Below are 27,493 nucleotides of genomic sequence, written 5' to 3'. Positions count from 1 at the left end.
ATTATATAACAATTTTCAATTAACAATTTTACGTAAAAATAACCATACGAGTCTATTCTATATAAAAAAAAAATAGAAACTGAATGATATATAACTAAATATAGCTAATCATATTTAGATGACAAACAAAACATTATTATAGTAGAAACTGTTCCTTACAACCATTTTTCTTATTTTCATAAAAAGAAAACAACAAAAAAACATACTGCCTAACTGTTTTGTTTTTCCGTAAGAAACGAGACATGAGTTGAGTATTTAGAGTCACGGAGATTTGAAGATGTTCAGAAATGGCAAGCAGAGCTAAGATGTTCAAGGTTGTCAACATAAATATCTAGGGTTGCATATATAACTTTATTTTATTCCTTCAATGCATTCATCAAAGCACCTTTGCATCTATTATTAAATTAATAATTAATAATTAATTTGCATTATTTATTAAGCCATATCATGTCACAAGGAGTTGCTGTCATCACTCCACTCCAATGCTTTTCTTGCTTCAACACCAACTCTCAACTGTGTCACTTTCAAATCCCATTTAATAATAATGATAATAATAAAATGGTGTATTCGATGCCTACATATAGATATCTAATTTATTAAAAAGATAAAAATTAATATTTAAATTAAAAAATATAAAAAAAATATTTTTTAATATTTAAAATTTACTATAAAAGATAAGTTCAGAAATTTCGACATCAAGATTATAAGCACAATAAAAATTTGTCTAATAAAATAAAGGGTGTGACCCCTTCAATTCCAGTGATATATATTTTTGTTTTTTTTTTTTTTAACCTTTTCTACATTAGATGAATTCCATTAGCGAATAAAGTAGCAAGATAATTAATACTCTGCCAAAACGTAGTTTCGTTGGGTGATTAAGCTGTTGTATTGATTTGTTTAATCTTTTCTTTGGATCCAAACATCTCATGTCCCAAAAAGGGGGAAGAAAAATGTTACAATATTCAATTCAGCAAGATGTATCAATGTGGCATGAGATGGTTCATACAAAGAGATTACCAAGATAATATAGAATAATCATTTGCAACCTTTCTTTTTGCTCTTTTCTACAGAAACCCAACGTGTGTGCCTTTCATGCATCATATGAGAATTAGCTCTGCATATATGATGTATGATATATAGTACATTAAAATATTAGTTTTAGTAGAAAATTCAAAACACTCACAGATTTAGAAACTTAGTAGAATATATTAGTTGTAGTCAGTGATGTGGTATTAATATTTAAAAATATAAACTAAAAATATATTATTAAATTATTAAATTAAAAAATAACACTTATGTGAAAAAATTGGTTAACGGGTACCGAATTTGTTAGTTTAGATTACTTGAGTCTGTTCTCTCACATTATGACTAAGGTCTGATGACTGTTGATATAGTAAATAATTTAAAATTAGTTGCATTAATATTTCTCCATTATTCTTTTCTTAATACTATGCTTCTTACATTCTTTCATAATTTATTATTTGAGGTTGTTTCTTCACTTTTGGTCTTCTGCCTCGTTTGGCTCCATATATAGAACAAAAGTAGGAAATACTGTATACAGTAAATATTAATTCTATCTATATATGTGGAATTGTAGGTAAGAACACTATCTAATATTAATATAATTTGTCTACTAATATTGTTTTATATACAGGTTTTTAAGGATGCCTAGAAAACTAAGGTACAACATTATACGGGAACCCCCGAAAGATGCCGGAACTAATGCCGGTACTGAAGAGACAACGGTTAGTGTTTGTGGTTAAGTTTTCTTGACGTAATCTTATGTCACTACAACAAAAACGCCATTTAGCGGCGGTTCCTGTAGCCGTTTAGCGGCGGTTTTGAACCGCCGCAAAACATTTCGCGGCGGTTTCTGGGACCGCCGGAAGATAGGGCGCGGCAAAACAGATTGCGGCGGTTTTAGTCAACCGCTGGAATAACCGCCGCAAAATGGCATTTAGGTTTGGCGGCGGTTATTAACCGCCGCAGTACGTGAAAGATAATTGTTAATATCGAATTTGCGGCGGTTACAAACCGCCGCTAAATGTCGCACTTGAAAAAAAATTTTCTAGTTTTGCGGCGGTTTCAAAACCGCCGCCAAATTCAAATTTTCCATTAAAATTTTAAATTTTCTATATTTTGCCTATTTTGACAAAGAATGTTTATTAAACTTTAATTTTTTTACTTTTTAACTAATTTAAACAAATTTAAACCAAGTAAAACAGCTCAATTAACATAACAAACCAAATTAAAGTTATGCAAACATAACTTATATAACGAAATTGTCATAATATCGTCCAAAATAAAGTAAGAATGCTCAAGTTCGATAAAATAAGTCTAACGTACTAAACCAACTTAAATGTAAAAGGTATCCAAAACCATTAATTGAAATTCAAGATTTTTGTTGCGGGTTGTGATTTCCAGATGAAGATGGCCCTGCGCATGACGAGTCTGGTGTATCGCCCACAAAAGCCAGCTCTTCAGCAATCTCAACTGACAAATTGCCTCCTAACTGTTGGACTACATATCCCAAGACCTTATGTACTGACTGTCTCTTCGCCCGCTCTTCTTCTAACTTAGCCATCAATTCTGCAATCATCCTCTTATCCTCTGCATTGGACTCTGCAGAACCCGACGGTTGTCCAGCAGCATTACCAAAGACCTGGGTGGGACATGGTCCAGCACCTAGGGCACGAACTCGTCCTGGGTGCTCCTTTCTGAGAACTTGTGCTAGCGAGTCATTCTGTGAAAGGTGCATAGAGGATCCATCCTGCCTCTCAACATTCGCAATTGCTTCCTACAAATATACATCATTGGAAAGGAAGAAGTTAACAGTAGCACCATATATACAGTAATCTATATATTGCTTCAAATTTTCAAACATGACTTACACTAACAACACGCGCATCGGGGTGGATATATGAGCCATCTCTTTTCTTATGAGTCATGATAAATAACTCCCCTCTACCCACGGGCCTTCCTTGCTCTCTCTCCTATATCGTTGATATTGACACAATTTAGTAAACAACAACATTTTTCAAGAAGCTTAATCAAAATCTTAATCCAAATGATGACTTATTACCACTTCGTCTTTTTTTCGTGCCAAGGTTTTGGAGCCCCCACTATGTGTGTAAACTTGCTTGCTCCGATTTAAAGTATTCTGTTTACACTTTTTCTACGAACAAGTAACAAAACAAATGCAAATAAGAAAGATATGATGAATATCAAATGTAAGTTTACTACTATGTATACACATGTTTTTTTATGTGGAAATAATAAAATATTCCAAGGCTTACCTGCGTTTCTTCATTCAGGCGATAGTTAACGAACTTTTTCCAATCATTTTTGTCTATTCCTTTCGGGTGATGCTGAAGATTTTTCTCATAAGTCTTTACTTGTTTGTAACACCTATGAAACAAGTGGTGCCTTGAATCCTTCCAGTTCTTTCCTATCCTCTTCAAAATATCACGCTTTATTTTTCCTCCGGCATCGTCCTCATAGTAAAAGACCCGCTGCAACCCATTTACATTGTCATCAACGAAGACCAACAAACAAGTATAAGATTGATATATTTAAGACATGCCAAAGCAATTACAGGCTAATTTATATTGTTGAAGTATGGAACTCAATTCATTATATTTTACATTTAACATAATACAAAAATTTAATTTAAGCTCAATTTCTCAATCTCAATTTTTCAGTTTTAATCTCTGGTCTAAACGCAGTCAGCATGTGATTAAGCAAACATGCACATGATTTAGTTGGAATTGTCTCCAACGTCCCTCACAAATTATTGAAATAGCTAGATTTTACAACTTGAGATTTGAAACTTCCTCGCTTGCATATCGAGCAATTTGCTTTTTATTTTTGGACATTATTACCTAATTTGGTAATTATAACTCGGTTTAATCCAGTATATAATTCGAAAAAACAGATACAAACAGGTCATCATCGTCGTTTTCATTATTTATTTCTAACTTGACAGTTGGAGATTTTCAAAATACAATTAATTGAAGTAATCTTAAAAATAAAACACCCCAATTTAAAAGAGAGATATTTTTACATAAACTTAATTTAATCTTAGTGTTTCAGTTTTAATTTCTCAATCCCAATTTTTTTAAATGTCTTCTTGCAAATACTCATATGGCTACATTTTTCCAAGTTTTCGAAAAGATAAGTTATAACTCGATACAAAAATATTATTAAATTAAAAAAATTAAATCATTAATTTTTATAAAATTTATCTATTTTGTATTTTAAAAACACGTTAAGATTATAAATTAAAAATATAAAAAATTTAAATTTTTAAATGTATTTATTTTATATTATCAAATAAAAAATTTAAAATATTCTATTAATGATAACTTTATCATATGTCTTTACACAGAGGCAGAGCTTTGTGAAGATAATGGAGAGTCATGGCCCTCCGAAGATTTTGTAAGAAAATTAATAATTTTCGTTTAAAAAATTAAAGTTAGCTCATTTGATTAAATTGATGTTTTTCTATCTTACTTATTTGTGTTCAATACTCACTGTCACTATTCACTTATTTTTGTGTGTTGAAATCCTTTACCATTCACATATTTTTGTATGTTAAAATTGAAATGAAAACACTCTCTCTGATCTTGTTATACATTTTCATTTCATGTATTATTTGAATTTTAAACCAATGACAACATAACTAGTATAAATATGAGTTGTTAATAAAAAATTATTATTTTATTTTTAAATCAACATTGTTACTTCAATGACGATTTAAGTATTAGTATTGTTTACATTAATAAATTTGAATATTTTATTTGCTGAAAAGTTAAAATTTTATTTTGTTGTAATATATTATATTTGATTATAATAAAAATAAATAATTTTGAGATTTTTGAGAGATAGATACGGTCAAAAATAAAATTAATTGTTCAAAATGTCAAAAATTAATTTATAAATTATAATTGATTTTGTATAATTTTAAAAAAACCTGCTTTTTAAAAAAAAATTTAGATTAAAAAATGGTTTTTATGTGAAAATCGATTTTTTCATACAAAATTCAGTTACTTTTTTAATATTAATTTTTATTTTTAAAATCAATTTATTAATTTTATAATTAGTTAATTTTATTATTTAAAATTAGTTTAGTTTATTAACCTAAACTAATTTTTTTGTCAATCAAAATGAAATTTAATATTTTAGTTAACTTTAATTATATGCAACCTTACATATTAATAACAAATTTTAAAAATAATTATATTTACAAATTTTATTTTAATATAAATATTATTGTATAATTTTTTTGCTAAAATTTTTTGGCCCCTCCAAAAGTTTCATTCAAGCTCCCTCACTGCCTTAGGGTACATATTACTTAAACTCATTTTTATATTATATCTGATAATTGGATTTAGCTAACATGATAAATTTATTATTAATAAAAAATTATAAATATTTTTATTTAATAAATACAAATTAAATATATTAAAAGTTTAATTTTTTATATTTTTAATAAAAAAATTTTAATTTATAAATTTAACATATATTTTTAAAACATAAAATATATAACTCTTTGATAGTTTTACTAAACTATGTGTATGGTCATTCTTTAATAGAAACTATCTTAAATGTTACAAGATAGCATACTAGACATGTCTAAAAGTCAGATATTGACAAGAACCAACGAGCTGGAACACATTTTTCACGTAGATTTCAAAACAAGCGAGCGCATTAATTTGATATGGCATTTTCATCATCTTTCTTGAAATGTGCACTTGCATGCGAGTTCTGTTTAATGTGACGATGGGGTTCCATTGCATATCTGATACGCCATTAAATAAACTTGACCTAATCCCAGGCTGTCCCCAGAGCCCTAATTGAATGGTAGTTGTGTCTGATATGAGGTAATTGGACAAATCAGCCAACTTCTTCTAACATCGATCAAAATTTTTCATATCATGTCATTGTTAGATATGAAATGAAAAAGCGTCATGGGAATATTATATTACCAGTAAATGATCAAATTAGTTTTGAAAAATTATTTATTCTCTAAATTAGTTTTTGAAATTTTTTTTTTTAAATTTGTTCTTTAAACATTTTAAATTCGTTATATTAGTTCTTCCGTCACTTTTTCTATTGATGATATCAAAAATTATTAATTTGACAAGTTAAGTGACACCTCAATAGATATCTAAGAATCTTAATTGATTATTAACATAATTAATTTATAAAATTAAATCAAATTAATTTTAAATCGAAGGATTTTAATACCTCAAATTCTCTACTCAATTAGATTTTAATTTAATATAATTTTATAAAGTTATTATGTTAATAGTCAATTGAAACTCTTAGATATGTATTGAAATTAGGGGTGGCAAACGGGTCTAAATCCGTCGGACCGACATGTGTAATCCGCCAAAAAAGGCAGACCGGGTTGGAATATTAGGACCGCTAAATAGCAAAAGCCCGCCTAACCCGCACCGCTTAAACCGCAGGCATTGGCGAGGCGGGGTGGGCTTCCCTGCCGGGCTTAGTATTAGTAAGGGGTATTTTTACAATTTTTTTTTGTCAAAATTCAACTTCTCCCAACCCAACTTACAAGAGAATGAAGATGAAAATTGAGTGTTTTGGATTATGTTTATTTTGTTTTAAAGACAATATTTATAATTATGTTTTGGATGAAAACTTGGTTTATAATTATGTTTATTAGATATTTATAATTACAAAGACTTTAATGTTTGTGAATATAAAAATTATAATTTGTTTATACCTTTAGAAATTATAATAGTAAAAATAACACACAGAAAATTTTTTTTTATATCTTTATATATATTATTTACTAGTTAAAAGTTAAAAAAAAAAAAAGATATTTGGCGGGCCAGCCCACCATTAAGCGGGACGGAATGAAATTTTAAGATCGCCTCACTAGGTGGGACAGGACGGACCAGCCCGCCAAAGGGCAAATTTTTAGCGGAACGGAACGGACTTCCCCGCTAATTGAAATATCACTTATTGTGTCGTATTAGCAAATTTAACACAACCAATTTAAAAACTAGTGATATTTTGTTTGAAAAGTATAGGATACCAACATACTATCTGCCAACTTTTTCCAACTCTTATTTATAATTGTGTTTCATGGAAGTGTGTTCGTAGATGTGTCTAATAATTAATATATTTTAAATACATATATAAAGAGACACATCCAGAAAATATATCTATAAAGACACTTCTATAAAATACAGCTATAAAAAAGACATTTTTATTAGACACATCCACAAACACACTTTCATGAAACACAATTATAAATAAGAGTTGACAGAAGTTGGCAGATATATTGTTGGTAACGTAGTTTGTTATATTATCTAAGGAGGGTCCCTATCATAAAAGGTCACTGTCCTTTATAGTGGTGTAGGATGCGGAACATGTCTTGCTTTCTTTACTTTACATTGCATTATTTACCAATTTTCCCTTCGTGCAAGGACAAGTGGAACGTGTATGGCCATGTATAATATTTTTTCACCTTATTTTATCCCCCTAATACCAAAATTGGTGAATTTATTGGAAGGCTATGTCCAGCAAATTACATTACATATATAGAACTTCAATTATCACTTGCTGTGATAAAGATAAATTATACCGACACCGACACTGCCTTCAGCAGGGGATGCAATTTTTCACCTAATATTTGGTGCGTGCATTAACTGGTTAGATAGTTAATAAAAGCACCTACCCTCCATGTTCAATACTTCACTCTATGGAGTCCAGTTAATTTTCCATTTCTCTGAAAATATGCAGATAAAATAATATTGCAACTTCAAACACTCAACAATAAATATATAGCAACCTCATCCATTCATTCGTTTATTCATTTTGGGTTAGCTTGGCAATTGCAGAAGGCTAATTTGGTGTGTGTTTGGATTGTGGTTGGTGAAACTGGAGTTTGAATAAAAGTGATTTTATAGAATTGATTTTGGATAGAAGTAAGTTTGTGTTAACATGATTTATGTTTGACAACTCTTTACCAAAATTGATTTTGATAAAATAAATATTGTTTGGATAATATTAGTTAAAATCACTTTTAGATAGATAATTACTTAAAAGGACATGACATTAAATTATAATATTATTTTTTTATATATGTTTAATTTTTTTTTATACTTTTCTCTTATATGTTTTTTATATAGTATATTTTTAATATTCTTAGTACTCTTTTTTAGTACATTATAATTTTTAACTATTATTATTATTTATGATTAATTTTTTTATTTAATTTATTTTACCTAATTGGATCAATAAATTCTATTATAAAAAGATAATAATAAATACAATACACAAAAATTATAACTATAAAAATATATAATATCAAATAAAAAATTAATAAAAAATATAAATAATAAATAATAAAAAAAGAGTTCATATAGAAAAGAATAATAAGAATTCTATAAATAATGCAATAACATGTATAAAGGATAAAGTTGGTAAAAGAAAAATAAATATTGAAGGTATTGGCTAAAAGCACGTTAGTGCAACGGAGAAGCTAGAAATTATTGCTTCTTCTAAACGTGATTTTATGAACAAAATCACTTCTCCGTTTGTAGAGAAGAAATTTAGCCAAACAAAAAAGTGAAGCTTTCAAGAAGCTCTAACGTGATTTTTTCCTTCAAACGTGGTTACCAAACACACCCTTGGTCTATTTTAGTTTCATACTGGATAATTTGTAAGTGTATAACACACTTTTAACTTGGAGACCCGTCATCTAATATATCACAAAGAAAATAATCTAAAAAAAATAAAGTGAAACAAAGAGGCATAATAGATATGCAAGACTTTGTACACAACTACACATGATTGGGCTAGTCACAAGTTTAATAGTACTATTGTCGAGAATCCAATGGGTGTCATGTTTGATGTTTGTGCAGATTTAAATTCAAATCAAAGGTTTGCACATGGATGGCAGCAGGGGTAAACTTAAACAATATTAGGATTTAATAATCAAATGAAGCAGAAGAGAGTTTATTAAAAAATTGGTGTTCCTTAACGTTACTTGGGAAATTCAGTGATTGAGGCCCCACCACCGTGATCTCAATCAGGACATGTAGGATCTGGTGGTTGCCTCCATCGGAGACATTAATATCACTATACACACCCCCTTTCCACTTATGTTAGTTTCATTAACTCATTCATTATTACTTCACGCAAAGACTTAAAAGTAGAAGCAAAAACAACCAACACTTGCAGTTGCAGGGATGTCCAGAAAAATACACCTTTGAAATCAATTATCTCACAGCAGATACAGATTAGAATGCTCATAAGAGGAACAACTTAAATTCAGGAAACCAAAATACACAAAATGTATAGAAGTTTAAAAAAATGATAAGAATATTAATTATATAAGAGAGATAATAATAACAATAAACTCCAGGAAGTAGAAATGGAAGTAGCAGGAAGTGCTAATGCTACAATGGTTTTTGCAGCCATGAAACTTATGGTCCCCGATTGATTGCTATACATACAATTTTCTCTGCAACCTATTCTTTTTTTTCTGGCATTTTTTTTTTATTTCACAACTGGGAATATTCATAATAATTCAAATCAAAATATGGAGAAGCTTTCTCCTCTTACCCGCAAACACACGGCTACCTCTTCTCACTTTCGTGTCTTTTGAGCACATAATGATACAAATCCAAATAAGAACAAATGTTGCATTGCACAGAGTGGTCATAATCTAGCATGTTTAATTTTGCTCCACAAGCGACGAGAGTCGCTACCATTATCATGAATAATTGAGAAGGCACAGGAAGGGGCCGTGTGTAGTAGAAGAATTGGCCGCAAAAACAAGTGTGAATTGTGTTGGAGAGAGATTGAAAGGTTAGAGGAGAGAACATCTCAAAAGAATTAATAGAAAGGTGGTGGTGGAGGCGAAGAGTACGGGACTCCGACGACAGGTGGCAATGGCCCTTCATATACAGGGGATGGTGGTGGGGAAGGGGTCGGAGATGGTGGAGTTTCTTCGCAGGGTGGTGATGATGCTGGTGGCGGCGGAGAACTATAATGAACAGGCGTTGGTGGTGGTGGTGAACTGTAATGGACAGGGGGTGGTGGAGAACTATATTGTGCCGGTGGCGGTGGTGGTGAACTATATTGTGCCGGTGGCGGTGGTGGTGAACTATAGTGGACCGGTGGATGATGTGGTCGCGGTGGAGGTGGAGGTGATGGGGATGGTGGTGGGAGATAAGGTGTGGGAGAAGGTGGTGGCGGTGGAGGAGGTTCTATGCAGGGTGGTGGAGGTGGCGGTGATTGGTTATATGTGGGTGGCGGAGGTGAGTGAGTGGGAGGTGGCGGCGAGGTATAATGATAAGGCGAAGGTGGGGGCGGGGATAATTCAGGAGCCGGTGTTGATGGAGAATTTGGCGGCGGAGGCGGTGGCGACCGGACACAGTATGGTGGAGTTGGGGTTGGGTTAGGTGAAGGCTCAGATGGAGGTGCTGGCTGCGTGGGTGAAGGTGGTGTATAGATTGGTGATGGCGGGGGCGATGGAGGAGAGTAAAGAGGCGGTGGCGGAGGAGGAGAATGTGGAGTGTAAGGTGGAGATGTTGATGGTGGTGATGTTGATGGTGGTGATGGCGGGGTATTAATAGGAGGGAAAGAGGGTGGTGTGGAGGGAGGAGAGGGTGGTCTATAAATTGGGGAAGGTTCGCTTCTAGGTGGAGAAGGTATGGGAGTAGGAGTTGATGGAGGAGGAGCTTGTCCAGGTGCATTGGGGGGAGAAGGCGAAGGGGTAGACGGTGGCGAAGAGGGAGAAGGCAGAGAAGGTGAAGGAATAGAAGGCGGTGAAGAGGGTGAGGGTGAAGGTGAAGAAGGTGAAGAAGGAGGCGAAGGATGTGAAGGGGAAGGAACAAATGGCTTGCATCCAAACGAGTTACAGTCCACAGGTTTAGACAAGAACGACCTACATTGGGCCGCGGATCTCTGCAACGGCCTTCCCGGCAAGCAGTTCGTCCGGTCATCAAACGATGCCAGCCTCAGGCACGCCGGCGGCTCCCCTGTGAAGAAGTTATAAGAATAAGTGAAGTTCTGAAGATGTGGCAGCATGCAAATACTGGCCGGAATGTTCCCAGAGAGCAAGTTGTGCGCTACGTCTAACTGCTCCAAGCTCACAGCTCCTCCAATGGCGTCCGGCAATGGTCCCAAGAGCTGGTTGAAGCTGATATCAAAGACTGTGAGGTTCTTCAACAAGCCAATCTCGGAAGGCAAGCACGCTCTGAGCTCATTGTTCATGAGAATGATCTCGTTGAGGTTCGACATGTTCCCAATGCTGGCAGGGATGCAACCGTGGAACCTGTTGTTGGCCAACACAATAACGGAAACCGGCGAGTTTCCCAAGTTATCAGGAATTTCAAAGACGAACCTGTTGTGATTGATGAAAATGGCGTCAAGATCTTTGTCAAAGAGCTCTCTGGGAACCCCACCTTCGAACTCGTTGAACCTCAGATCCAAGAACTTGAGGGTTGGGAGTCTCAATACGACAGCAGGGAACTTGCCGGCGAAGCGGTTGTTACTGAGATCCAATTCGAACAAGAGCTTGAGCCTATCGAAGCGGTGCGGTAATGTGCCACAGAACCTGTTTGAGTTAATATGGAAGAGAGCAAGATCCACCAAGAGACCAAGCTCTTCCGGTAAGTAGCCAGCAATATCCGCATGGTTCAGATCAATGCCAGCAACGGTGCGGATCTTAGGGTTGTCCAGTGCGGGTGCACAGTAGACCCCAGTGTAGCTGCACACATCAGATCCTACCCAGTTTGCTGTGAAGTTCAGAGGATCGGAAACAATGGCTTGCTTCCATGCTTGCAAGGCAATGTAGGCGTTCCTAATGCGCTGGTTCTCAAAAACCAGGGAAGGGTCTACAGTGACATTCTCTCCTCTGTCACCGAACTCGTCCCTGTAGTAGAGCAACTGCCGCTGCTTGATGTACATGGTTTCCACATGGCTGAGTTCGCCACTGAAACTTGTTTGCTTGGAGTTGGAGGCACACACTGATGACAATGTGCCTGCAAACAACAATGCAGTGAGGACAGCTACAACGGAAACGTTTTGATTTTCCTTCTTCATATCATATGCCGCATTGATATACAAAAGTTGAATTTCTTTTCTATTTTTCTCTTTTCAACTTGGTGGGATTTTGATTTTCCTTTTCCTTTTCTTTTTCAAGTTGAGATCTGAATGTGAGTGAGGAAAATGCAGCAGCTTTGCGTTATGGAGAGTGTGAGGGTTTTTGCTTTCTAGTTTCTAGGGATTTTCAAGTTGCGAGTGTAAGAAGTGGTGAGAGTTTATGATGGCTGCGTGAAGCGATATAGAGAGATGGAAGAGGCGCAGAGTGGGCTTGAATAATTCATTCATTCAAAAAGACAGCTATATCACAGCATAAAGCCCACCAGATTCTCTCACACCTTTTATTTTATTTCCTTATTAACAATTACTATATCATTAATTAATCAATTAATTCATTTGTTGTTTTTGTTTAGAAAAGGCGAAAAAAAGAAAGAAAGATTGATAGATTTCTTTTGTGACCTGTTTATTCTGTAGCTTCTCAAAACCCTCCCATAAGAAAAGATTTTATTCTTTTCTTCCTTGCAATTTACATTGGAGTTCCTACTTGCTACTCTTGGAATAAAGTCGCAATAAGCCAGCCAGCCAGCCACCAATAACACACATTACATTGTATTTTCAACTAATTGTGTATTTCAATTGTATTACCGTAATAATAGCAACGATAATCTATCTGTGAATGTAATTGTAATTTTAAAAGAAAATTAACATAATTGGACAGGTGGTAGAAGTAGCACGATTGTGGGAACTATTTCCTTTAATAGCGGCAGGCGGCGATGCCCAATTCCGGCGAGTAACACAAATTATTAATTATAGAGTCAAATAAAAGTTTTGTTGGGTAGTTGATCTTACCGGAGTAGTGTGGAGTGTGGACTGTGGAAACTGGAAATTTTCTTATTATTATTACTTTGCATTGTTGAAAATTAGTGGTAGGTCTTTTTTCCCTCTAGATGAAAATTAGTAGTTGTTCATTAATTAATAATTACTACTAAGATGTATCCACTTAATGTAGAATAGGAAGGATTAGAAAGTGTGTGGACATATCTATTTTGTCCACTAAATTTCTGAAATTCTCCGCTTATTTCGCTTAATCTTAATTTTTTATGGACATATTTATTTTGTGTCTTAAAAACACATGTGAAGTTTATAAATTAAAAAAATATTAAAAATATTAAAAAAATAAGTTTTTAATATATTTATTTTATATTTATTAAATAAAAACTTTTAAAATTTTTTATTAATTATAAATTTATTATTTATTTTTACGATACATATTAACTAAATTTTTATAAATTGATATTGTTAAATGACTTTTTATTATATAATATCTTTTACTTTTTTTTGTCTGATTTAAAAAATTAAAAAAATACATTTTAAAAAGATACTTCAATACAATAATATAGAACATAGTTCAAATAAGAAAACAAACAAAATTAAACAAATTAAGTCCAACAAATGCAAATACTCTATTTCAACAAATACAAATAAACACCACAAACCATTCAGGCCTAATGATCCACTGTTTTGCCACTTCTCCTCGCAGTTTACATAGGATTTGCAAAGTACACGAGAGTATACACCGAGGTTATTTCTACTTTTAAGAACATTTAATCTGCCTAATGTCAATTATGTCATTCACTTGCACTTTTTTGTTTGAAAACTATTATTTATATTTTTTATAATAAAAAAATAATTTTTTTATTAATTACTTTCAATATTAAAATAACATACACATATATATCGATATAATATTTTATTTTATTTGCTTAGTCCATATAAAAAATATTAGATTTATACAATACAATTAGGTATCTTTTAAATTCTTTTTTTAATCAATCTTTTATTGCATTAATTAAAAAAAAATCAAAACAAACACATCAAAATAGATTTAGTATTTTTTAAAATTTAAAATACATATTTAAAAAACAGTTTAAATAAAACTAAACTTCAAAAATTAAATTTAAAATATCAAAATTTATTGTAAACTCGTAAATACTTACACATAAAAAAAATTCCTAAAATTTCAATCATATCTCAATTTTAAAAAAACAAAACATAACAGAGGATTTTTTCGTGGTCTGAGCTCCTCATTCTTGTCGCTACTTTCTCCTCCACACTGCACTCCTCGTCCTCCGCATATATTTTTCTCTCTTTAATTAATTAATTAATTAATTAATATTCATAACTTTTTTCTGTGTTGTGAATTCTTTGATACTTAGTTGTTTGTGGAAGGTTTTGATTTGTGTGAATTGAACAAATGGGGGTATTGCCATGTTCCTCTGCTTCTGCTTTAATACTTGGTTTTTTGGGCTCTGAATTTTTTTTATACAATTTAACTCTACTCATTAATCGTATTAAATTTTTTTATCATAAATTGGTGAAGTAATTCTATGCTTCTATGTTCATAAGTTAAATTTTAATATATCTTCATATCTTTCTTTGATACATGGATGTGCAATACATCCAAAAACATATCTCATATTTTAAACTGATGTATACTATCAAATCCTTACTCAGTATAAGTTTTAGTTTAAAAAAGAAATTCTAGCAGAGAAAGAGTACATACTCTATACTCAGGGAGAATGAGAGAAAGAGAGAGCGGAAACGAGCAGTTGAGAATGAAACACGGTGAAGAAGATGGCTATGCCATCGGAAGAGATAAGGGGGAGAGCGTGGGAGGGTGTGTATCCGGTGTTAAAGAGGGTTCTTCTCGAGAGGGTTTAAAAAAGTCATCCGAAGATCTCTTTTAGAGATAAGGTCATTGGCACAGAAAAGTCTAAGGCCTTTGCATTAGTAGGGTCTTTATCTGAGGATAGTATCGCGACGGTGACAGGTAAGCAGTGTGATTCTCGTCCACCAAGTGTCAGTTTTACTAAAGAGATGCTTAGCTGAACCTTATAAGGAAGCCATCGTGATCAAGGTGCTAGATAAGCATTTTGGCTACACGGCTCTTATGCATAAAGGAGGGTTTGATTTGTTGGATGTGGGGTTTGGATATTTTTTTGTTAAATTTGATATTGTTGCGGATCATGAGAAAGTCATTCTTGGTGGCCCGTGGTTGATGGACGGTCACTATGTTGCAGTAAAGCCTTGGGACGTGGATTTTAGGCCATGCAAAAAATCCTTCGGATCAACGTTAGTATGGATTCGAGTCTCGGGACTTCCAATTTGGTGCTACCAGGAACAAGCAATGCTGCGAATTGCTTCTGCAAGAGGGGTTCCGTTGAAAGTAGACTTGGCCACTAAGCTTGCAGAAAGAGGAAAATATACCCGAGCTTGTGTTCAAATTAATCTTGGGTTGCATGTAATCAAACATATTATAGTGGAGGGTATGACTCATGAAGTGGAGTATGAGAGCTTACAGCTGATTTGTTCTACTTGTACACGATATGGACATGATAAATCATTGTGCATGGAGAAGGAGTCCTTGGAAGGAAAGGATGATTCTTTTGGTGATGGAAAAAATAATGAAGTCCCAGCACTAGTGCCACACAACAATCATGAAATTCAAAAAGAGGCTGAATCAGAAGCTCGTGATTTGGGTGAGAATTCTTATAATTTGGGTGAGAAATTAGGAGTTGTTAAAGGGAAGGATGCGGTTACAGAATCATTGGCTCCTCACATGCCTGATGGTCATGTTAATGAGACGTGTATGGATGATGGAGAGGTCTGACAACAAGTGCTGCGTAAGAGAAAATTCATAATGGGTCATCCATCAGGTTTGAAGGATCAAGATGGAAAGCAGCACAAGTATGGTTTGAGAAGGGTTCCAAGGCCCAATTTGAATGGTGATGGAGGCAAATCAATTGGCATTAGGATGGGGCAGCAAGGAAAACATGAAACTGCGCTATCTCCATCGCGCAGAACTCCTGCACATCGTGGAATTTTTCTACGGAAGCGTCCACAGCCTTCCTCCCTGCAGAAGTCGCCAGTTGATAAAAATGGGGGCGCAACGGAGAAAACCTTAGTAGATGCAAGCATGGCAGGTGCAGTGTTAGGGGGTCCGAGGGTGGCAATTAGAGGATCAGAATGTGCCAGTACCGCAGGGCAAACCACCTATTGAGGTTGGTGATTCTATTTAGAGTTTATATTCTTATTTATTCTGTCCTTGTTATTTATGGATAGTTTAAATATGATTATTTGGAATATTAGGGGTGCTTCTAATAAGTTTGTCCGGGTGCATTGTAAGGAACTTGTTAGGAAATTTAGACCTGTTTTCTTTATTGTGGTTGAAACTCACTCTTCTTTTCAGCATTTAAAATTGTTTTGGGAAAGGTTGGGGTATCACTCTGTTGATATAGTGGAAGCAGAGGGGCATAAGGCGGGAGGGGGGGTATTTGGTTTCTATCCTCTATGAAGGGTGTCTGTTGTAAGTTCATTGATACTTTTGATCAGGGTGTTACTGTTGAGCTTCAATCTGATAATTTAATTTGGAGGTGTAGTGGTATTTATGGTAGTCCTCAATTTAATAAAAGGATTCTCCCTTGAGATTATCTTGTTACACAATCTATGGTTTTTCAAGGACCTTGGATTGTTCTTAGTGATTTTAATAAAGTCATATTTTCTCATGAATTTAAGGGCTGTCAATTTTCTCATCAAAGAGCAGACATGTTTGCTACTTCATTAGGGGATAGTGGTTTGCTTGATCTGAAGATTACTGGGAGATAATTTTCTTGGTACAAGAGGGTGAAAAATTATATTGACGTGGCAAAAAAGCTTGACCGAGTCTGTATAAATAGTAGTTGGTTATCTATCTTTCCAAAGGCTTATGCAGAAGTTTTAAATAGGCTTCGGTCTGATCATTGCCCTATTCTGGTACGTTGTAAAGGTCGTCCTCAGCCTAAAGGGAATCGACCTTTTCGATTTGTTGCTGCTTGGGCTACTCATCCCGGGTATAGGAATATTGTGAATCAGTCATGGTGGTCTGGTAATAGAGGGATTCATGGCAAGCTTTCAGAAGTACAGAAGAATTCACCAGAGTTTAACTCGAATGTATTTGGTAACATTTTTGTTAAGAAATGTGAATTAGAGCAGCATATTAATTATTTACAAAAGCGTTTGGAAGTGGTGGATAGCATTTATTTGTGTCAGAAAGAGCAACAGTTGCTTGATGATTATAATAATACTCTAGTGCAAGAAGAGCTCCTATGGTTCTAAAAGTCCAGAGAGCAGTGGGTAAGGTTCGAGGATAGGAATACAAGATTCTTTCATATTCAAACTCTTGTGCGAAGGAAGTATAATAAGATTCATGGCCTTTTTCTCAAGGATGGAGTGTGAAAAACTGATCCAGAGGTTCTAAGTCGAGAAGCAGAGTCTTTCTATAAAAGCTTATTCTGTCGTTTGGATGATGTTGATTTGGGTTACCTTGGTGATGTGCCTCTTCCTTCTCTGAATGAGGAAGCTTGCAATAATCTTACGGCACCAGTTACTTTGGAAGAAGTCAAAACAGCTGTTTTTCACATGAACTCTTTTAAAGCTCCGGGTCTTGATGGGTTTCAAGTTTTCTTCTTCAAAGAATATTGGGAGATCATTGGTCTTGATGTTTGGAAGATAGTTAAGCAGGCATTATCTGGTGTTACTCTTGATCCGAGAATGATGGAGACTTTACTGGTTCTTATTTCAAAGGTTGAATCACCGGTATCTATGAAAGATTTCAGGCTGATTAGTCTCTGCAATGTAGTTTACAAGATCATCACGAAGGTCCTTGTTAATAGGTCCCGTCCTCATATTGCGGAGATTGTTGGCCCGCTTCAAGGAGGATTTATTCCGGGATGAGGAACTCCTGACAACATTATTATTGCTCAAGAAGTCCTCCATTTTATGAAGAAGACTAAATCAAAGAAAGGCACATTGGCTTTTAAGATTGATCTAGAGAAAGCTTATGATAGAATTGACTGGAGGTTTTTAGCTCATACCCTTAAGAGCTTTGGTTTTCCCAATCCTACAATTAGTTTAATTATGAATTGTGTCACTGCTTCCTCCTTATCTATTCTTTGGAATGAAAATCGTCTGAATGGCTTTACTCCTAGCCGGGGTCTTAGATAAGGGGACCCTATGTCACCCTATCTTTTTGTGTTGTGTTGGAGAGATTGGCATGCTTTATTAGTCATCAGGTTGATTTGGGCTTTTGGGAGCCGGTTGCTATTTCTAGAGGGGGACCAAGAATATCCCACTTAATATTTGCAGATGACTTGCTTCTATTCTGTAAAACTACAAAGAGACAAGTGCAACATGTGATGTTGGTTTTAGAGACTTTTTGCAAAGCATCTGGGATGAAGATTAATGTGGAGAAGTCTAAAGCGCTTTGCTCCAAGAATGCCTCTGCGATAAGGGAAGAGGTTTTCATTGGGGTATCCTCTATCAGATTTGTTTAGGACTTGGGCAAGTATCTTGGAGTTACCCTTAGCCATTCTAGGATGATCCATTCAACTTTTAAGGTGTTCTGGATAAGATTTGGAGTAGACTAGCAAGCTGAAAAGGGAGTTTACTCAATCGGTCTAGTAGACTCTGCTTGGTTAATTCTGTTGCAGCTGCTATTCCCACGTACCAGATGCAAGTCTCTATTTTTTTCAAAGGAATCATCATTAGTAAATTAGAGTCTATGATGAGAATTTTTCTTTGGAAAAGACAAGTTAATGGAAGAGGATTAAATCTTGTTAGTTGGAAGGTACTGGTTACTCCAAAATAATATGGAGGTTTGGGGACTAAAGATCCTTATTGTGTGAATATTGCTCTTCTTGAGAAGCTAGTTTGGATTTTTTTCTAATAGCCAAACATGTTATGGGTCCAGTTGTTGGATGCCAAATACCGATCATCTCTATATGACTGTTTTAGTTGTCCTAAGAGCAAGAACTCTCCTATTTGGAGGAGTCTTTGCAAGGCTTGGAAAGTGTTTAAGGATGGGTTTGCTTGGTGTATTGGGGATTTAATTAAACCAGAATTTTTGGTTTTCTAGCTGGAGGAGAGAAGGACGGTTATCGAATGAGATCGATTATGTTCACATTTCTGATTCGAATATCCGGATACAAGATATTTTGTCGGTTGTTAGGTGGCATTTGGATACTCTTTATTCTTTTTTATCTTAAAATCTGAAAGGTAATATTCTCTCTTACAGTCCAGATGTTCAAGAAGGTCTAGAAGTGGGTTGGTATTGGTTTGGGTTTGCTGCCAAAGTCTATGACTCACGCAATGGTTACTTGTGGTTGTGTAAGCAGCTGCTTGGTTAGGAGGAGTGGGAGAATTGGCTTTGGCTTTGGCGCCAACTTGTTCCAGAAAAGCACAAGTTTTTGGCTTGGTTATGTCTTAAGGAGGCTCTTCCTACTGCAAGTTTTCGCTTCAGAAGAAGGATGTCGTCATCGGATAGGTGCCCAAGATGTCTTTCTAGCCAGGAATCAGTTTAACATTGTATTCGCGATTGTCCAAAAGCTCAGCTTGTATGGCATAGGTTGGATATTTCTTGTCATCTTTTATATTTGAAGAACTGGTTCTTGTATTATAACAGAGAGCATCCGTTTAAGTTCTTTTCGAGACTTTGGTGGATATGGCAAGCAAGAAATAATGACATCTTTAATCCTCATGAAACTTGGCCTTCGAAAAAAGTGATTTGTCTGGCATTAACTTCAGAAAAGGAGCTTAAGAATATTTTTGAATTACAACATATGTCTCTTCCCTCTACTCTAAATGGTTTTTAGAATCCCCTATCCATTGGTACTTTCAAGATTAATTGTGATGCTAGTTATTTTGGTTCGGGTGATAGTGTTGGTTTTGCTTGTGTTAATAGAGATTGTAATGGGAGTTGGCAAAGGGGGTGTTTTAAGAATGATTGAGAGTAATAGTATTCTTCAAGGGGAATTATTTGCTATTTGGAGAGGATATCTCTTAGCCTGAGATGTGGGTCAACGGGATGTTATTTGTGAGACGGATTGTGTGGAAGCGTTTAATCTTGTTACTAATCACCAAGATGGTTGTAGGTTTATTGATCTATTGGTGCTCAAAATAAGAGATATCATGCATTGGAATTGGCATGTTGACTTTCGTTTGATTATGAGAGATGCAAACACGGTGGCAGACACTATGGCAAAGATGGCGATGAAGTTACAACATTCTCATGTGGAGCTTCCTTCACCTTAGGAGGAGTTTAAGAGTAGTCTTAAATGGGACTGTCTCTCTATTTAAGCAGTTCCTTTATTTTGTTTGTTTTGTTTTTCTTTGTTTAGTTTATTTAAGTCACACAAAAAAATTAATTTCAGAACACATCTAAAACTCATTAAAAATATATATACCTAAAATTAATTGTATACACAATTTAATCAAAAAAATAATGCCAAATCATTTGAATCAACTATCCTTTACAACTACTAAATATTATAAATGGAGATATTATTTTACTCAATAATAACTCTTGATAAATAAAAAATTCTATGTTAATTAAACAAGGTATTAGTATAAAATAAGTAAAGTATAATACGCTTCTGCAACACATTTAAAATAAGAGTAAATAATCATTTTCGACTACGAAAGATTTAAACGCCGATAAAACTAACCATAAAAGAATAAAACTAACGTTGTACTCATAAAAGATAAATTATGTTCGACAAAAATAACTAATTATTAATTTTTGTTAATTTCATTTAAAAATTAATTAAAATACCCAAGTTACTCCTATTTATTATTTTTAACATTTTTTTCATCTCTTCCAGAGTTAGATTTTTTCCTCCTCTGTACACACCCACCTTCTTTTTGCTTTTCCTATCAGAACCCTTTTCTTTCTTCTCCCTCCACTGATTTCCCTCCTCCTCCATGAAACAGCAGAAGAAACAACCATCGAAGGCTACTCCATTGTTTCTCTTCCAGATGCAGGGGAAGAGTGATGCGGTTTTGGCGGTTAGGGCACATAGGGTGAGGAAGTGAAAGGTTAGAGAACATCAGCGTAAAAATCTCTGAACTCATCGTCGTCTATAACTCATCCCTCTTTGGACCTTATGATTGACGGCCGCGATGACGTCGATGCTGTGCCATCGAAACCAGTCGTAGGTGCTAGGGTTCCTCCTGGCAACAATGCTGAAATCGCCCCAAGGGTTTCTCTAGATTTGAACTGTGGCAAGGAATTGACTTTCGACGTGGACGCTGGGACAAAAGGCGATTTTGACAGACGGTGATCCGATTCGGGGAGGGGAGGAGCAACACTGCCGCATTGCCTTGTGATGGCGAGAGAAAAGATGCCAAGTTGGCCAAATCCAGCAGTGGAGCAGCTGCGCCACTCAAAATTGGGTATAGCGGTCATGGTTATCATCCATTCCATTCACAATATTAGGTTAGTGTGTTGTGCTAATTGTAAAGCAATTACTTGTGTTGAGATTTTATTTTTAACCGCCACAACCACATCACTCTTTTCCTGCACTTGGAAGATGGATATGAACAACGTTTTCGAACTCATCTCTGTCAGAGCCACTCGCCTCTCATTGTAGTTCCCACAAAGTACATATTCTTTATTTGTTGGTGTTGCTATTTATCTCCTTTTGTCTCATTTTTTCTATTTCTGTTTGTTGTTGTGTTGTGTTGATGGTGGTATAGTAGTGCCGACAGTAGTAGTGGTGGTCATACAGTGATGGTGTTCAAAATTTGAAAAAAAGATAGTAATTTTGTTGTTAATAGATAGTTGAGTTGAAAGATTTTGAAGGTTAAAGATAACGAAAAAAATAAGGATAATTTGGGTATTTTAAGTAATTTTATAATGAAATTAATAAATAATTAATAATTAATTATTTTTGTTGAACGTAATTCATTTTTTGTAGACACAATGTTAATTTTATTTTTTTTATGGTTAATTTTATCCATATTTATATCTTTTATGGTAAAAAATAATTATTTACTTTTTAAAATAATGTACTTAGGTACAATATGTTTGAATACACCCAAAACTCAAACAATTATTATAAACAAATAAAGTATAATATGTTTTTGTAACATATCTAAAATAAGATATTTAGATACCAAAATAAATTTGAATACATTCAAAACTCAAAAATATTATTATTATTATTATTATTATTATTATTATTATTATAAGAACAAGTTTAGATATTTTATTATAAAAAAAAAAATTAGAAAGAATAGTGACACACACAAATATTGATAGAAAAAGAGACAAAAGAGATTGGAAGGAATAGAAAGAATAGAACGGATCAATAAGTGTGGCGGGATGCTGGTGCATGAGAGAAGAGAAAAAATAAAAAATAAAAAAATTTTATTTTTTAAAAATTTAATATCATAAAGGCATAAAGTGGATATTTAAATTAAATAAAAAAATAATAATTTTTTAAAAATAAGAGATATAATTAATTAAAATTTTAAAATAATATTATATTATATTTAAAAATTGAATAAAAAATCATATTTAAAAAATAGTAACAATTTTCAGGTTTGTAAACAACCTTTCTTTTTAATTTAATTAATTAACATCGGAGCCTAGGTCCAAAAGAAACAATTACATAGGAATAACTGAATAAGTCTCCGGACATCCTAACTAAGCGAACCCACAATATCATAACACTAGAAAAAATGAAATAAAAATAAAAATATATGTCATATAATGTTGGAAAAAGTCAGAGCCTCAGAGGTAAAAAGATCGTTACCTTGTTCCTTAGTGGGTCAAATTGACTCAATCCTTGGCCGTGTGAGCCTGTGACTTTGATAACATGCTCAGTTATTCACATTGGGGCAGAAGCTAACATGTAGCGCATCTGTATGAGATGGTGTGGTGGTGCACTTCTGTGATTGGGACCCACCAAACATGGCGATTTAAAACCTGTTCAATGCAAGATGGAAAACGACAAATGTGATGTCTGGGATTGGGACCCATGTCCGGCAGGATCATTGGCCGTTGGGGATTAGTTATGGTGCTCCGCGTCCGCATCGTTAAATGACTAAAAAGACCCCCTTCCTTGCTTCCACCTTAAATTGCGTAGTGAGTAGTGACTGTTAACGCGGTTTAGCTTTTGCTGATTTCGGGGTTTAGTTTCTGGCTGTGTCCCACGTCAGCAAACCACCTGCCACGATTCCTCCCTTTCCTTACCTTCTTTGTATTTCATGGTCAAAAAGTGAAAAAATTGATTCAACTCCCTTACATAAAATAAACAGCAGTTTTATAGAATTTTTTAATTTAAAATTGATAATTACAAAAATAGACATCATATTTATGCTAAAAATACATTAAATGGACATTCCGATTATACAATGTAGCATGTGGCCGGAACATAGGATTTTGAGATTAGTTCGTATATTTGTTATTTTTTTTATATATATATTAAAGATAAAAAAGATTCGAATCGATAATCTCTTATATGAATATAAAGAAATTATACTATTTAAGTTATAACTTGTTAGCTGTATTTGTTATTTTAAATATTTAATTAATTGATATGTTATGATATCTTAATTTATGAAATTTATAGTTAAATTAAAATAGTTAAAAAATATGATAAAATAATGATATATTAGTTTACCTAATTTTAATTAATTATTAGTGGTGCTAACATTCTTGAGTTAATAATTAGTTGATACGATAGATTACTTATACAAGATATATTAAAATAGCAGAACATAATAAGTTGATTAATTGCATATGAAATTACTTTTAAACGTAAAATTTTATGATGTTAGATTATTATTAAATAGTTGAATTATTTTTATAGTTAGTTTTAAGTCAATAATATATTTTGTTATATGAATAATAAAAATTTGTATTAATTAATTTAATTAGTTATGATTAAATTTTAATTAAATTATATTTTGAAGTAATCTATTACTTTTTTTATGTTTTTGATAATTTTATTGCGATAAATTACTACATACAAAAATTAATTACGGGTTATTTGTATGAAAAGCACAAAAAAAAAGAGTTGATGGAATTGAGATAGATTTAGTGTGATAATGATTGAGCTAATAAATTATTTATATAAAATTCTTTTCAAGGTACTTATCTAAAATAATGAAAACCTTATCCTTTATATATGTATCTCGTTTGCTTTATGCACAATTGCTTGATTGTATCTTATCCTGGGTGTACTCAATTTTTTTTGTTATTTAACCCGAATACAAAATAAAGTTTTCGATTTGTGAGTTTAATGTGTTTTCTCTCTCTATACTCGGATATGTGAGAGAGTGAATCCTTTTTAGTGAAAAAAAAAATTAAATAGTATCATTTGTGATTTTTCATTTTTTATTGTTCTCTCTCATATTTAATTTTAGTCTAATTTATAAAGTTAATAATAAGAGATCACACTGTATTTTCTTAAATATTAAAAAAATTGGAGAAGATCCATTTCCGATATGTCACGCCTATGCACATCTATCATTTTTCTACATCAAATATATTTCAGTATTTATTATATTTATTTAATTTAAATATAAAATTTTAATTTTATAATAATATGTTTTAATAACAAAATACAAATTTTTTTATTTTATTAATTAAAAATTAATTTAAATATATAATTAATTAATAATAATTATATTTTATACAAATATATAAATATATTTTTTTAAATTAATAAAATAATAAATAAAAATTAATTATCATTAAATTCATATTTTTACATACATAAATTCATTATTTTAATTTAAAAATAATTATTTTTTATTTTATTATTTTACTAATTTTTTCATCTTAAAAGAATTTAATTCCAAATTTACGTGGATGTATTTTTAGAAAATCGAAAAAGTTTATTAAAATAGTTTATACTTTTTATATAAAAATAACAATTAAATATAAATATATATCATGTTAATAATTTTTAATTATTATTTTTACAAAAACTTACAGAAAATTAAATGAATATGTATTTGATTCTACTAAATTGGGATCCAATGATTCAACCGCGAGAAAAAAAATTGCCATTCTAAATTATAAGAAATATCCTAAAATAACTTAAAACATCATAGAGATAAATATATAAATACTCTTAATAAAAAATTGATACAAATTGGATAAGTCTAAAAATATCATAGAGATAAATACTCTTAATAAATTTAAAAATTTCTCAAAAAAAATTAATAAAAAATAAATCTCACAAAATAATATTCATAATCTGATTTTTATATAAATTAAAGACTTTTATTTAAAGATTAATGAATAAGGGTTTAGTGAATAAAAAATTTAATAAATACTCTACTAAACCTTTAATACTTTACTGCATTGAAAATATACCTAAATACTTAATATTTTTTAGTAAAATAAAATACTTAAAATGTTGAGTACGTAATAAATTTTTAATATCTCAAATTTTAAAATAACATAGAAATTAATGAAGAGCCGTACCACCAGTTAATTTCATAAGTGTCTTTTTTATTATTCATGTATCTTCGTGATTAATGATGCAAAGAATAATTTTAGAATCTAATTACTATTGTTTTGAGTTTTTTTTAAGTATAGTTGCAATAATTTATTGTAGAATTTCTTTAATTTTTCTTTTTCTTACTCTTGTCATAGACCATCTAATTTTTATATCTTTTTCAATCAAATATAATGTACTGTCAATATTCATGTCATGATTAAATTTAGTTGTGTTTTATATTTTAAAAAGTTTTGCTTTTATATATTTTAGAAGAGGATGAATTTATATTCGTTCAACTAAAAGAAAGAAAGAAATAAGAAAAAAAATGTATCATTAAAAAAAATATTTTTGTATATTTGCAGTAAATTTTGGTGTAAAATTAAGATATTTATGTGTATTATTTAAGAATTTTCAATGTACGTGTACTAATAAGTTTTACATAATTAAAAATTCTTCCTCTATCTCCTCATCTTATGCTTCTTTTTTTTTTCATCTTCTTATTTCGTTTTTTCATAATTCTTTTTTATCTTGCCTGTGAAATAGGTCGGCCCCCACAATCTGCGACGGCCGAGCTATAACCTTGGAGACTGAGCGTCCAACAACTCGATTCCGAGCTTTTCCTTTTGTCACAGTGTGATGTAAACAATGAAGAGGACGGGAGTGTACCTGCAAAGGCACTCCAAAGTTTAAGTCAGTATATTGTCTTATTTTCAACCTACCCTAAAAGAAATACTTTACCTTCTTTTATATTATAAATTCTTCGTCCGTTACATTCTCGGCAATAATCATCGGTTACCGAATTGATTTGTAACCGACTTTATTATGCCGTTCGGATATCAGTTATGATAGGAGTATTAATCTGACCGAGTTATGGCTCATGAAAGGCCGAGCTTATAGCGGGCGACGGTTATAGTTTTTTAGTGACAACGGCTATAATGCCGAGCTATAGCTCATGTTTAAAGGTGGCCATATCACAGCCCCCAAGCTTGACCTGAGGAGGGTTTTTTAATGAAGCAGGTTGAGCTTTTGGATGAGTTATAATTCGGTCAGGTATTTTATTTAAGTGAGCCCCCAGTTCAACGTACTTCATTAAAAAAAGTGAGGCTTTTATTTAGGAGAGAGAAAGTGTCCTTGGAGCATTAAAGGCTTGTTAAATTTCCAAGGTAACTGCGTCGTTTGGTGTAATTGAGTTGGCAGTTACTTATGGATGTGGTTAAGTTCAAATGTGTGGTAAGTTATCCATGACTCTTGGTTTTTTGCTGCTTGGGAATCATAATGAGTAAAAGAGGTATGCATGCTATTTTCTTCATCTTCTACTTTGTCATCTGTGTCTTCTACCTCTCTGTTTTTCTGTTCTGGTTCTCGAATGGGTTTAGAGAAGGAGAAAAAAGGGGAGATTGATTGGTCGTATGACTGGGTTAGTGACGATGTGAAGTCTCGTGTTTCTTTATTTTGTGATGATGTTGCTGTGAAGCAGATAGACATGAAGAGAGTCGTCAGGGCTGGTTGTGGTGTTGAAGTGGAGTTGTTGCCATGTCGTAGTGAGGATAGGATTTACCATAGGGGGCAGGGGTTTGAGTTTTTCTATATGCATAGTTGTGTGTTAGAGGAGCTGTAAGTGAGACTGCCTTTCACTATTTTTCAGTGTCAGATTATAAAGCAACTTAACTGTGCTCCTTCACAATTGCATCCTAATGGATGGGCATTCCTTCGGTACTTTGAGATATTGATGGAATTTCTGGAGTTGGAGCCTTCTGTAGATTTATTTTTTTTCTTTGTTCCAAGCTAAAGGGGTTTGGAAAGGGGGTGGGTAAATTTGAACAGTACTCCTGGGTTTGGTATTTTTAAACTGTACAAATCATCTTTCAAGGATTTCAAGGAGATGTATGTTAAAGTGAGGGGTGTGGAAACAGAATTTCCATTTTATATGGATGAGTTGTTAGCGGAGAGGTTCCCTTTATGGTGGTGCTCGGAACCGCAAAATATCCTCGGTGCTGAGGTTATTACTCCGAGGAATGTCTGTATTATTGAGTTTTTAGTTGAACAAATTGATCGAAAAGAGTTGATTTCGATGT

The 27,493-nt window shown here is 33.0% G+C and overlaps 2 protein-coding genes across 2 annotated transcripts; both read right to left on the bottom strand.

Annotated features, from left to right (window-relative positions):
- Nucleotides 1–2,348: 2,348 nt before the first annotated feature.
- On the bottom strand, nt 2,349–3,184 carry LOC112733612 (uncharacterized). The gene is made up of 3 exons (XM_025782633.3): nt 3,083–3,184; nt 2,892–2,993; nt 2,349–2,797 (listed from the first exon to the last, which is right to left on the bottom strand). The coding sequence occupies exons 2-3, from the start codon at nt 2,946–2,948 to the stop codon at nt 2,393–2,395; spliced, it is 462 nt and encodes a 153-aa protein (XP_025638418.3). The 5' UTR covers nt 2,949–2,993; nt 3,083–3,184; the 3' UTR covers nt 2,349–2,392.
- A 6,149-nt stretch (nt 3,185–9,333) lies between these two features.
- LOC112738122 (leucine-rich repeat extensin-like protein 4) lies at nt 9,334–12,528 on the bottom strand. The gene has a single exon (XM_025788418.3). The coding sequence runs from the start codon at nt 12,085–12,087 to the stop codon at nt 9,874–9,876; it is 2,214 nt and encodes a 737-aa protein (XP_025644203.1). The 5' UTR covers nt 12,088–12,528; the 3' UTR covers nt 9,334–9,873.
- Nucleotides 12,529–27,493: the final 14,965 nt, after the last annotated feature.

Source organism: Arachis hypogaea, chromosome 13 (genome assembly GCF_003086295.3).
Source record: "Arachis hypogaea cultivar Tifrunner chromosome 13, arahy.Tifrunner.gnm2.J5K5, whole genome shotgun sequence".
Taxonomy (NCBI): domain Eukaryota; kingdom Viridiplantae; phylum Streptophyta; class Magnoliopsida; order Fabales; family Fabaceae; genus Arachis; species Arachis hypogaea.
The sequence above is the reverse complement of the archived record's forward strand: the minus strand, read 5'-3'. Positions and strand labels throughout refer to the sequence as shown.

Coding starts and splice junctions, on each gene's coding strand:
- LOC112733612 (XM_025782633.3), bottom strand. CDS start 2,948: ATGACTCATAAGAAAAGAGATGGCTCATATATCCACCCCGATGCGCGT. Junction 2,798..2,891: donor CCGATGCGCGTGTTGTTAGT/GTAAGTCATGTT, acceptor GTATATTTGTAG/GAAGCAATTGCGAATGTTGA.
- LOC112738122 (XM_025788418.3), bottom strand. CDS start 12,087: ATGAAGAAGGAAAATCAAAACGTTTCCGTTGTAGCTGTCCTCACTGCA.